This window comes from Bos grunniens, chromosome 5, assembly GCF_055505025.1.
Source record: "Bos grunniens cultivar Pamir isolate PY7600 chromosome 5, Bosgru_T2T1.0, whole genome shotgun sequence".
NCBI lineage: Eukaryota > Metazoa > Chordata > Mammalia > Artiodactyla > Bovidae > Bos > Bos grunniens.
Window position 1 is genome coordinate 42143711 of NC_141169.1, and position 13423 is coordinate 42157133.

At 37.2% G+C, this 13423-nt stretch overlaps 1 protein-coding gene across 5 annotated transcripts in view; it reads right to left on the minus strand.

The window, feature by feature from the left end:
- Positions 1-2587: 2587 nt before the first annotated feature.
- The window catches only part of REDIC1 (regulator of DNA class I crossover intermediates 1), an 84166-nt gene continuing 73330 nt past the window's right edge, over positions 2588-13423 (minus strand). For all 5 annotated transcript variants that reach the window (XR_015163770.1, XM_086399928.1, XM_086399926.1 and 2 more), the window contains 2 exons: positions 10772-10857; positions 2588-3788 (listed from right to left, as the gene is read on the minus strand). Coding sequence is in view for 4 of the 5 variants with exons in the window: in XM_086399926.1 (XP_086256052.1) it covers positions 3333-3788; positions 10772-10857 (542 nt within the window). In the remaining variant the exon portion in view is untranslated. The remainder of the gene's footprint in view (positions 3789-10771; positions 10858-13423) is intronic.

Genomic DNA, 13423 nt, shown 5'->3' on the forward strand with positions numbered 1-13423 from the left:
TGCATTTGGATAACTTATGAATATTTCATTTCACTAATTCTCTCTTCACTTGTCTATATGTTTCTAGTCCCATTTACTGAGTTTTCAGTAGGTGGCAGAAATTAAAAACTAGTACAAGAAAACTGTAAAACCAGAACACTAGCAATGTTAACATTTGAGTGACACCAACAAAGACAATTCATTTAGTCATTTGTTACGGTCCCTTTATATAACTTGTCAGTGTGGATTATCTCCTCTTCCCTGGTGGCTCAAACAGTAAAGAATCCTCCGGCAAAGCAGGGGATCTGGGTTTGACCCCTGGGTTGGGAAGATCCCCTGCAGAAGGGAACAGCTACTCACTCCAGTATTCTGGCATGGAGAATTCCATGAACAGAGGAGCCTGGCATGCTACAGTCAGTCCATGGGGTTGCAAAAGTTGGACATGACTGAGTGCCTTTCACTTTTCTTTTTCACAGATTACCTCAGAAGCAAAGCATAAGCCAAGAATTTAAGTGTATGTAGTATGCTTGGGGTGTGATCTCAAAAAACACTGTTATGGAATTGAAGATGTGAGAAAGGAAAGGAAGCATGCTAATAAAGGGCTTACTATTAATACCAAGTAAGTTACAATTAAAAGCAACTGAAGCTTAATACTTCTGAGGAGCTCTGGAAGAACAGTATTTCTACAACTTCAGAATGTATAAACATCACCTATTTTTTTCATTAAATTATTTCACCCAGAGAAAATCTAAACTAGTATTGTCTTTTGAGAAGTATGTTAAAATGTATTGTTATATATGTCTTTTTAATTATATAAATCTGTACTTACTTTCCTATCCAAATATATTTATCTCCCTAAAGAGTTAGTAACTGCAATGTTAGGGAACAGATCATAAAACTTCAGGGGTTCCAAGAGCACCCTCATATTTGCTAGTTTGCTGGTAGGACTCAGAACTCACTGAAAGCTGTTATATTCACAGTTACAGTTTATTATAGGGAAAGGAGATATTAAAACCAGCCCAGGTAAAAAGCACATAGGACAGAATCTAAGAAAGTAATACAGAGCTTCCAGTCTTCTACAAGTCATGCTGCTGCTGCTAAGTCACTTCAGTGTTAATTTCCTGGTATCAATATGTGACAATACAAAGTACTGCCAACTGCGGATGCTCACATGCCTTGGTGTCCAGAGTCTTTCTCTGGCTCCATCACAGCAGCATGATTGATTGCCCACAGGGCTAACTTCAGCGTGATCTTAAATCATACTATCTGGCTTGGCTCAAGGTCCCCAGGCAAACAAAGTTACTTCTGTCAGGCATAACACTACATGAGCTTAGAGATTACCTTACAAACCCAAAGGTAAAAAATCCAGATCTCTTATGAGGCAAGTTTAAATCCTTTACTATACTGCATCTTACTTCCCTTTTACTGTGTGTAGTCATTACCCTATATTCTTATTTACTTCACTAAGCTTAACTGCCACATTATGATACTGATTAAAATGTAACTAAGCATGGACTTTTGTAATGAATCTGCTTTTAATAACTGGTAGACTTTCAATTGTATTGGAAAAAATCAATTTGTTTGATATTTGAAACCAATCTGATTCAAAGCTCAATCTTACTCAAATATCACAAGCATAGTCTTCTTTTCCATATATAGGTCTTCTTTACTATAATGTATCATATTTTGCAAAATAATGCTCAGGATAATCAATCCACTATGGAATACCTTTATTGAATATCAGGATAATCAATATCCTGACCTTTTGAAAACTATCAATGTACATCAGATAATTATATTCTCCTTGCATGAGAGGATTACTATCCTTAAAATTACTTAGGAGTTTATTGTGTTCTCTGAGGCCAGAAAGAGAACTTCCTAAAACTAGCTAAAACCCTGAAGACTGCTACTCTTTAAATATTGGTGTTTCTAAATTATTATGTTTCAGATCACCTCTGCAAAACAAACTGTGGAGTGATATGTATAGGTATACATGTATACCTATTCACTTTAACAGAATTCACTTTAACAGAAATCCCTATTTTATTTTTGCTAGTTAGATATCAGAATGCCCCTTGTTGGTCACTTTGTAACTTACAGATATCCATTTTCTAAAGTGACTAGTGTCAACATTTAAAACCTTGACAACAAAAATAAGTGTTATGTTGGAAACAAAGCCAATAGTTTACAAATGAGAGATTCTAATGTAGTATTTATGAAAATCTTATGTAATATTAAAATTAGTAAACATAAATAACTTTCCAATGTTGAATAAATCTTTTACAAAAGCGTTAAAACATTTTTTTTTACTCTTGAAGAGAAAAAACATTCCTTTGAATTAATATAAGCACCAACAAAAAATTTTTCTCCAAATTAGAAAAATATTTTATCTAAAAATTAATGCCAGAATTTTTAACAAGAGTATAATGTTTAAGATAAGTAGCTAAGGAAATCTTATAATTAGGCTATAAAACATATTTAGTATTACTTAGTATTATTTTCTGTCTTAAATTCTTGGAAGAGAATATTTTTGCAAAAGATACAACTGCACTAAATTTTAAAATAAATGTAACAAAGTATTGTCAACTAAAAAAATACAGTCACAACCTGAAAGTAGACACTTACTTTATTTGGTGGGAATGTTTAAGACTCTGGCCTTGGAGACAGCATCTCAGTAGCTCTGAGAAAAGTGGTCCAAGAGGGCAAGAGGGGAAGTCAGGCTATATACAAGTGCAACAGAGGGAGCAGGCAGTTTGAACATCAAAGATCAGTACCAAGTTAAAGAACTTAGCATTCTATGTATGGGAAGATGCAAGTCTCTGGAATCACTGAATTCACTCCTTTCATATGCACCTCAGCTACCTGGGGCCAATCCTGTTTCCTTGTTCATTTTGCTTCTTGCATTCCCCCAGCTCCTCAGCAATCACCATAGGGAGTGGCAGCATCCACTGGATCCCAGTTTTGGGAGCCTTCATTCACATTTGGAGGTCAGAAAATGCTGATGACTGTGACATTTCTTGTTTATTAACATGGCAGGAGATATTTTCATTTCACAGAAGTAATAGTTAAACATTTTTAATCCATAAACAGCAGCATTTCATAATAAATAATCAGCTTAAGAATAATAGTAAATTTACATATATATTATTTTCTAAAAAATTTTAAGACATACTAAACTATTAAAAATACCTATGGGAAACTAAAGCATAAATTAGTAATACTAAAAAATAAATACATCTTCTGAATACTTTCATCTAGTTGCTTAGCTACAAAAATATTCTCATTCTTTTTTATGTTAGTGAAATTCTAAACATTAAAACAAATGCAAAATCTCAGGTTAAGGTTTTAGAATATTAGTTGTTTCTAAGTATTTCCTGCCCTCCAGTGGTATCTGCCTTAACATTTTCATTGTACCTTTCAACATTACAAAAAGAAGACACATCATTTCTACATTTACATTTTGAAATTATATCACATTGTATGGCAGCATCTAATTTTTCCTCCATTATAAGTTCACTCTCCGTTTGTACCCATGCATCACACTTTGCAACCTGTAGAATGCAATTATTACTGGTTTTGCTTTGCAATATGTGTGCTGAACTACACTGAGACTCTGGAAACTGATGTATATTATTATTCACTGAGAAGTGGTTAAAATTCTCATTTTGTTTATGAAATTTGGCATTGTTATTAATAACCTTATCACATGGAAATTTTTCCATGTTTTCTAAATAAAAATTATTAGCTGTTTCTTTGGTTTTGATGGATCTCCTATTTGAATCTTCAGTTTGATCTTCATCTTCAGATAGCTAAAATAAATTAGTAATTTTGCTGTAAATGATGCTTACATTAAAAAAAAAAACAAATTATTCAATCACTTCAAAGCAGACATTCTTAAAATTCACATTATAGAAACTTTTAAAAAAAGAAAAGACTTTGATAGGTGGCAAATCAACCTAGATTTTTTTTTAATCAAGGATATAGATTTCAAAAATAGCATGACATAATATTAAGAATCCTTATATTAAAGGGCTTCCCTGGTAGCTCAGCTGGTAAAGAATCTGACTGCAATGTAGGAGACCTGGGTTCGATTCTTGGGTTGGGAAGATCCCCTGGAGAAGGGATAGGCTACCCACTCTAGTATTCTTGGGCTTCCCTGGAGTCTCAGATGGTAAAGAATCTGCCTGCAATGTGGGAGACCTGGGTTCAGTCAGGTGGGAAAATCAGGTGGCAGAATCAAGACCTGGGTTCAATCAATGTGGGAAAAGGGATAGACTACCCACTCTAGTATTCTTGGGCTTCTGTGATAGCTCAGCTGGTAAAGAATCCACCTGCAATGTGGGAGACCTGGGTTCAATCCCTGGCTTGGGAAGATTCCCTGGAGAAGGGAACACTATCCACTCTAGTATACTAGCCTGGAGTCCATGGGGTTGCAAAGAGTCGGGCACAACTGAACAACTTTCACTTTTTCACTTATATTAAAGGTGCAAAGGATTAAAAAGAGAAGACTTTTTTTTGTCTCTTATTAGTCCCCATAATCATAGGTGACATTATCCTACCTTTTCACAGAAATGAAATGATATAGAACATATACTCTTCAACTACTTTAAGAGTAGAGTAGAAGTATAACTTTGAATTAAAAAGCTAACATATACAATTTAGTATTCACTCCTTGACTTTTTAAGTAAAAAAATATCTATATTGTATCTTTCATGGACTCAGTCTCAAGAAGACATAAAGAATAGCATCAGCTAACAGAAAATCAAATATACAAAAGAAAAGTTAAATAGTAATAAATATAACAATCACTATATAAAAAGTCAAATGTTAAGAATTTTTAATAGGCCTAGATTTCAATTTAGTAACTTTAATTTTTCAACTTCAAGAAAAATTTATCTTAATTACTAAATAAAATACTCTTTTTAATAAAAAAAATCCTATATAAAATATTATTTTAGCTAAAAATAAAAAGCAAAGTTAACATTAAAAAACCTAAAATGAAATATAAGCCCTAGCTGATTGGCACTAAAATAGGAAAAGTAAGCACAATAAATAGTATTAAAACTGACAGGGCACAAATTAGAGAAAATAAAGATCAATACACTTATTCAAGAAATAAATACTGAGTTAGCATCTGCAATGTGAGTGAAGCAGACATGATTGCTGCCCTCTACATCACACACATCAACAGAAGAATGTTGGATCCCATCAAAAAAAGATACCCCACATCAGGGGCAAAGGAGAAGTCACAGCAAGATGGTAGGAGGGGCAAAATCACATTTAGAATCACACCCCATACCCACCAGAGATGTCAGAGGGCTCAAACAAACTGTGCACACCAGGACCCAGAGACACCACAGAGACTGAGCCAAAACTGTGTTTGAGTGTCTCCTGCAGAGGTCAGCAGTAGACTGTTGGAGGTGCAGGGGCTCTGGGTGCAGCAGACCTGGGTATGGCATAAGCCCTCTTGGAGGAGGTCGCCATTAACCCCACCATAGATCCACCAGAACTTACAGAGGACTGGGAAACACAGTCTTGGAGGGCACAAACAAAAGTTTGTGCACACCAGGACCCAGGAGAAAGGAACAGTGACCCCACAAGAGACTGACCCAGACTTGGCCGTGAGTGTCCAAGAGCCTCCAGCGGAGGCAGGGGTCAGCAGTGGCCTAGCTGCAGGGTTGGAGGCACTGAGTGCAGCAGTCCCTGCATGGGACCTTTTGAAGGAGGTCTCCATTATCTTCATTACCTCCACCATAGTTTGGCCTCAGGTCAAGCAATAGGGAACACAGCCCCACCCATCAACAGAAAATTGGATTAAAGATTTACTGAGCATAGTCCAACCCTTCAGAACAAGAAAGAGTTTCCCTCTCAGTCAGTCTCTCCCATCAGGAAGCTTCCATAAGCCTCTTATCTTTCTCCATCAGAGGCAGGCAGACTGAAAACCACAATCACAGAAAACTAATCAATTTGATCACATAGACTGCAGCCTTGTCTAGCTCAGTGAAACTATGAGCCATGCCCTGTAGGGTCACCCAAGACAGACAGGGCATGGTGGAGAGTTCTGACATAACTTGGTCCACTGGAGAACGGAATGCCAAACCACTTCAGTATTCTTGCCTTGAGAACCCCATGAATAGTATGAAAAGTCAAAAAGATAGGGAACTGAAAGATGACCTCCACAGGTCAACAGGTGCTGAGTATGTTACTGGAGATCAGTGGACAAATAACTTTGGAAAGAATGAAGAGATGAAGCCAAAACAAAACCACCACCAGTTGTGGATGTGACTGGTGATGGAAATAAGTCTGATGCTGTAAAGAGCAATACGGCATAGGAACCTGGAGTGTTAGGTCAATGAATCAGGCAAATTGGGAGTGGTCGAACAAGAGACTGCAAGAGTGAACATCAAGATTTTAGTAATCAGCGATCTAAAATGGACTGGAATGGGTGAATCTAACTCAGATGACCATTATATCTACTACTGTGGGCAAGAATCTTTTAGAAGAAATCAATTAGCAATCACAGTCAACAAAAAAGTCCAAAATGCAGTACTTGAATGTAGTCTCAAAAACAGCAGAATGATTTCTGTTCATTTTCAAGGCAAAACATTCAAAATCACATTAATCCAAGTCTATGCCCTTGAAATTAAAACACGTTTACGCCTTGGAAGGAAAGTTATGACCCTTAGAGAGCATATTAAAAAGCAGAGATATTACTTTGCCAACAAGGTCCATCTAGTCAAGGCTATGGTTTTTCCAGTGGTCATGTATGGATGTGAGAGTTGGACTGTGAAGAAAGCTGAGCACCGAAGAATTGATGCTTTTGAACTGTAGTGTTGGAGAAGATTCTTGAGAGTCCCTTGGAATGCAGGGAGATCCTACCAGTCCATTCTAAAGGAGACCAGTCCTGGGTGTTCACTGGAAGGACTGCTGCTGAGGCTGAAACTCCAATACTTTGGCAACCTCATGTGAAGAGTTGACTCACTAGAAAAGACCCTGATGCTGGGAGGGATTGGGGGCAGGAGAAGGGGACAACAGAGGATGAGATGGCTGGATGGCATCACTGACTCGATGGACATGAGTTTGGGTGAACTCCGGGAGTTGGTGATGCACAGGGAGGCCTGGCATGCTGCAATTCATGGGGTCACAAAGACTCGGACATGACTGAGCTACTGAACTGAACTGAACTGAACTGATGCCCTAACAAGTAATGCTGAAGAAGTTGAAGTGGAACAGTTCTATGAAGACCTACAAGAATTTCTAGAACTAACACCCAAAAGGATGTCCTTTTCATTATATGGGACTGGAATGCAAAAGTATGAAGGCAAGAGATACCTGGAGTACAAGGCACTAGAATGGGAAAAATTAGAGATCTCTTCAAGAAAATTAGAGATATCAAGGGAACATTTCATGCAAAGATGGGCACAATAAAGGACAGAAATGGTATGGACCTAACATAAACAGAAGCTGTTAAGAAGAGGTGGCAAGAATACACAGAAGAACTATACAAAAATGATCTGAATGACCCAGCTAACCATGATGGTTTGATCACTCACCTAGAGCTCCACACCCTGGAATGTGAAGTCGAGTGGGCCTTAGGAAGCATCACTATGAACAAAGCTAGTGGACGTGATGGAATTCCATTTGAGCTATTTAAAATCCTAACAGATGATGGTGTAAAAGTGCTGCACTCAATATGTCAGCAAATTTGGAAAACTCAGCAGTGGCCATAGGACTGGAAAAGGTCAGTTTTCATTCCAATGCTAAAGAAAGGCAATGCCAAAGAATGCTCAAACTAGCACACAACTGCACTCATACCACATGCTAGAAAAGTAATGCTCAAAATTCTCCAAGCCAGGCTTCAGCAATACATGAACCGTGAACTTCCAGATGTTCAAGCTGGTTTTAGAAAAGTCAGAGGAACCAGAGACCAAATTGCCAACATCCGCTGGATCATCGAAAAAGCAAGAGAGTTCCAGAAAAACATCTACTTCTGCTTTATTGACTATGCCAAGTCCTTTGACTGTGTGGATCACAATAAACTGTGGAAAATTCTTCAAGAAATGGCAATACCAGACCACCTTACCTGCCTCCTGAGAAATCTGTATGCAGGTCAAGAGGCAACAGTTAGAACTGGACATGGAACAACAGACTGGCTCCAAATCAGGAAAGGAGTATGTCAAGGCTGTATACTGTCACACTGCTTATTTAACTTATATGCAGAGAACATCATGTGAAATGCTGGGCTGGATGAAGCACAAGCTGGAATCAAGACTGTTGGGAGAAATATCAATAACCTCAGATATGCAGATGACACCACCCATACGGCAGAAAGCTAAGAAAAGCTAAAGAGCCTCTTGATGAAAGTGAAAGAGGTGAGTGGAAAAAGTTGGCTTAAAACTCAACATTCAGAGAACTAAGATCATGCATCCAGTTCCATCACTTCATGGCAAATAGTTGGGGAAACAATGGAAACACTGAGAGACTTTTCTTGGGCTCCATAATCACTGCAGATGGTGACCGCCGCCATGAAATTAAAAGATGTTTGCTCCTTTGAAGAAAAGCTATGACCAACCTAGATAGCATATTAAAAAGCAGAGACATTATTTTGCCAGCAGAAGTCCATCTAGTCAAAGCTAAGGTTTTTCCACTAGTCTTGTATGGATGTGAGAGTTGGACTATAAAGAAAGCTGAACACTGAAGAACTGATGCATTTGAACTGTGGTGTTGGAGAAGACTCTTGAGAGTCCCTTGGACTGCAAAGAGATCTAACCAATCCATCGTAAAGGAAATCAGTCTTTAATCCCACTGGAAGGATTGATGCTGAAGCTAAAACTCCAATCCTTTGGCTACTTAAAGAACTGACTTACTGGAAAAGACCCTGATGCTTGGAAAGAATGAAGGCAGGAGGAGAATGGGATGACAGAAGATAAAATGGTTGGTTGGCATCACCAAACTGACGGACATGAGTCTGAGTAAGCTCTGGGAGTTGGTGATGGACAGGGAACCTGGTATGCTATAGTCCATGGGGTTACAAAGTGTTGGACACTACTGAGCGACTGAACTGATGGATAGCACACACTCTTATATGTGGAAAGGATGTTCATCACATAATTACAAGTTGAAAAAAGCATTATGAAGAGCACGTATGAAGTATTATAAGAGCATATCTAAGGGGCCTGATTTAGATTGAAAAGTCAAGGAGGGGCTTCAAAAGCACTGACATGTTTAAGCTGACGACTAACAGAATATATTAATATAAATGTCCTGAAGCAGAAAAGAGACCAGTCAGCTAAGGAAGTCGCATGTCAATGTTTGGTGAGAGAGGAACACTAGAAGTTGGAAATGTAGTCAGAAGCTATATCACACAGGGCCTGAGGCCACTATAAGTAGTTTAGATTCTAAAGCAAAAGAGGAATCCACTGAATAATCAAACACAGGAATAACATCATTCAATTTAAGCTTTCAAAAGATCATCATTATTGCTAACTGGAAAAAAAGTGGGGCAAAGTGGAAGTAGATCTCCTGGGCAACAACCATAATAATTTAAGAACAAGATGATGATACCTTAGACTAGTGTACTGACACTTAGTAGGTGAGAGAAGTAGATAAATATGGAATTTATTTTGGAGGTAGAATTGATTGGATGAAGTGATGAAATGAATATGGTTAGGAAGGCAGGCGAGACTGAAATGCCAAACTAGTTTCTGGCAACAACTGCATGGGTAGAAAACTACCCACTCAGTTTAGTTCAGTTGCTCAGTCATGTCCCACTACTAATCTACTAATATGAGAACTATCAGGAAAACTGATATAAGGAGATTAGGGGGTGTTCAGCTTTTTGTGAAATACCTAAGAAGATATCCAAGAAGAAATTGGATATTTAATTAAGGATCTCAGCTGAATTCATAAAGTTGAGAATTATCATCAACCAGGCAATAGTATAAAAAGTCACTGGAATATATAACATCATCTAGAGTTTGGAGTATAGGTTAAGAGAAGGGTCCTGAAGCAAACCCTACATTACAATTTATATACAGGGAAAGGTGGAAGAGAAGTGGGCAAAGGCATAATGTAGCATACAAAGAGGTATGAAGGAAACTAAGATAGCATGCATCACAAAAGCAAAGAGAAGAAAATGTTTCAAGAAAAGAAAATAATTATTTCTATTAATATGGCTAGAAATTCTTGTAAAAAAAACCCCTGAAAACTGCCCAATGAATTTGGCACCATTAGAGGTCACTAGTGTCCTTCCTTGGCAAGAGCAGCTTGGATAGCAAGCTAGAGACAAAAGGTAGATGAAAAGAAGAACGAAAAATTAATGGAGAACTCCATTTAAACATGTGATTTGTGAGAAATCCACTCAGAATATGAAGCAACTCCAATTATTCAATTATAGTTCCCACTCAGCACTAAACATGTCACTCCCATGTATGTATTATTGGTTGTTTGAGGTTTTCAATTATTGTGAGTGGGTTATTCTAAAAACTCTTTTAAAATAAACACATATTTACTATACACACACACACACACACACACACATATCTTAATATGAGTGTGTTTTGTAAATAACAATGAACACGTTACAAACATGAATGAATGATGCTTCATAAATATGAATGAATGATGCTCACATTTTAATTTACATTCTTAATATTTTCACATTTTTATTTACATTTATTTTCACTATTATCTCAACTTTTTTTTTCAAAATGAAAAGGTAAACTATGAGAAATATAACTTATTCTAAATTAGTACAGCATATATTAAAAAGCAAAAAAAGAACATAACTTACCATCTCTGAACTAGAATTGAAACAACTACTATCTGTTGGCCTTGGAGAGTAACTGGAAGACTGACTACTCCGTGAAGAATGAAGATCTGAAAATAAAGATTTAATTTGCCAAGTTTATTAAGGTACCATATATTTGCTAATTTCTAAAGACTAGTATGTATTAATATATACACAGGCAAAAAATAGCTGCTGGTAAATAAGTTCAGTTAACATGCTATGGAACATTTCAAAAGTTAAAATTTTGGATATGTGGCACTTTTGACAGGGTATTTTGGATTTATTCTCCATGTATCTGCCTTCCAATGCAAGACATGTGGGTTCTATCATTGAGTCAGGAAGATACTCTAGAGAAGGAAATGACAACCTATTCCAGTATTCTTGTTTGGGACATCCTATGGATAAAGGAACCTGGCGGGCTATAGTCCATGGGGTCACAAGAGAGTTGGACACGACTTAGTGACTAAAACAACAACAATAACAACAAAACGTGTATTTACAAGTAAAACAAGGGGAGGAAACATACGGGAAGAAACGAGAACAGAGAAATTGAACTAATTTTTTCCAATATAATGAATCTTTATGAACAAACAAAATGTCTGTTCACAGGAAGAAGGATAAGCCAAGGTACCAGACATTTGCTAATTTAGTAAATGAAGCTTCATCATACAATTGAAATGATACTTAACCTATGATTTCATAACTGCAGAATTTAAAAGCTATTTGTGAATTCAAAATTAATATAAAAATATATCTTTTCACATTTGATGACTGTAACACTGTTAGATTTAATTTTTTTAACTGTATTTCACGCCAGTCAGAATGGCTGCAATCCAAAAGTCTACAAGCAATAAATGCTGGAGAGGGTGTGGAGAAAAGGGAACCCTCTTACACTGCTGGTGGGAATGCAAACTAGTACAGCCACTCTGGGGAACAGTGTGGAGATTCCTTAAAAAACTGGAAATAAAACTACCTTATGATCCAGCAATCCCACTGCTGGGCATACACACTGAAGAAACCAGAAGGGAAAGAGACACGTGTACCCCAATGTTCATCGCAGCACTGTTTATAATAGCCAGGACATGGAAGCAACCTAGATGTCCATCAGCAGATGAGATAAGAAAGCTGTGGTACATATACACAATGGAGTATTACTCAGCCATTAAAGAGAATACATTTGAATCAGTTCTAATGAGGTGGATGAAACTGGAGCCTACTATACAGAGTGAAGTAAGCCAGAAGGAAAAACACTAGTACAGTATATTAACGCATATATATAGAATTTAGAAAGATGGTAACAATAACCCTGTGTACGAGACAGCAAAAGAGACACTGATGTATAGAACAGTCTTATGGACTCTGTGGGAGAGGGAGAGGGTGGGAAGATTTGGGAGAATGGCATTGAAGCATGTATAATATCATGTATGAAACAAGTCACCAGTCCAGGTTCGATGCACGATACTGGATGCTTGGGGCTGGTGCACTGGGACGACCCAGAGGAATGGTATGGGGAGGGAGGAGAGGACAGTTCAGGATGGGGAACACATGTATACCTGTGGCAGATTCATTTCGATATCTGGCAAAACTAACACAATATTGTAAAGTTTAAAAATAAAATAAAATTAAAAAAAAATTAACTCAAAGCACCTGGTATGTTATTCATTATCTGCTTAATATGTTCTCTCATGATTCCAAGAAAAGTTTAAAAGTGGCCCTGATAAGTAGGTCACGACTCCCTAGAACGCATAAATACAATACTATACATAGATGAGCAGTAGGTTCAACCATTCCTCTTCTTGCTTGTAAAAGTGATTTTGCTATTAAAAAAAAGCAAAAGGTAATGGAATGTGGTGCAACAACATAAATAAATCACATGCCCTCCTATATACAGCAGACCATGACTACTATTCATACCTCAGATTGGATTTGGCGCCTTCTGTAACAGAACCTGTCAGTCAGCTGAGAGGTAGAGAGAACTTAGGTAAATTCAGTTACCCTCAGTTCATCATTTTAGAAGGAATGTATATCCTCACAAAGGTTCTTCTTAACAGTGGAAAGCAGAGAGCAGAATGAAGAGCAGGATTTTACTAACAACATGAACTAAGGGTATTCTCATAAGTACAGTAAACTCACAGTTATTAGTAGAGAAGATAAATGTGTATTAAATGAATGTAGATTAAAATGTAAATTCAAGACTTGAGTTATTACCTTACTTAAGGCACTGTAATCGTTTTTAGGAATACATGGCCATAATGCTCAAAGGACTCAGCATTTTGAGATGAGGAAAAACACAGTTTTTAAAACTAGTCACAAAGTTAGGTGCAACAATAAAAGTGATAGAAGATACAAAAGCAGTAGAGACCTAAGTGTGATGAGTTCTAGGGAAAGAGATTTGGTGAATAGTAATAAAGAAAGCACATGATAAAGAACAGGTTTTATAAGATGAATAAGCAAGTGCCCAAAAGACAAGATGAAAAACAGTGTATGTGATGGGGGAAAAGAAAGTGTGGAGGTGCACTTTAATACTAAGGAAATTTTAGACTGTCTACCAAGGCATCTAATTGGGGATTAATTAAACAAGGGTAAATTGTATGAAAACATATATCATTGGGAGATCAACAAAACAACCAAGTTATGAGGTGATGAAGATCTGCA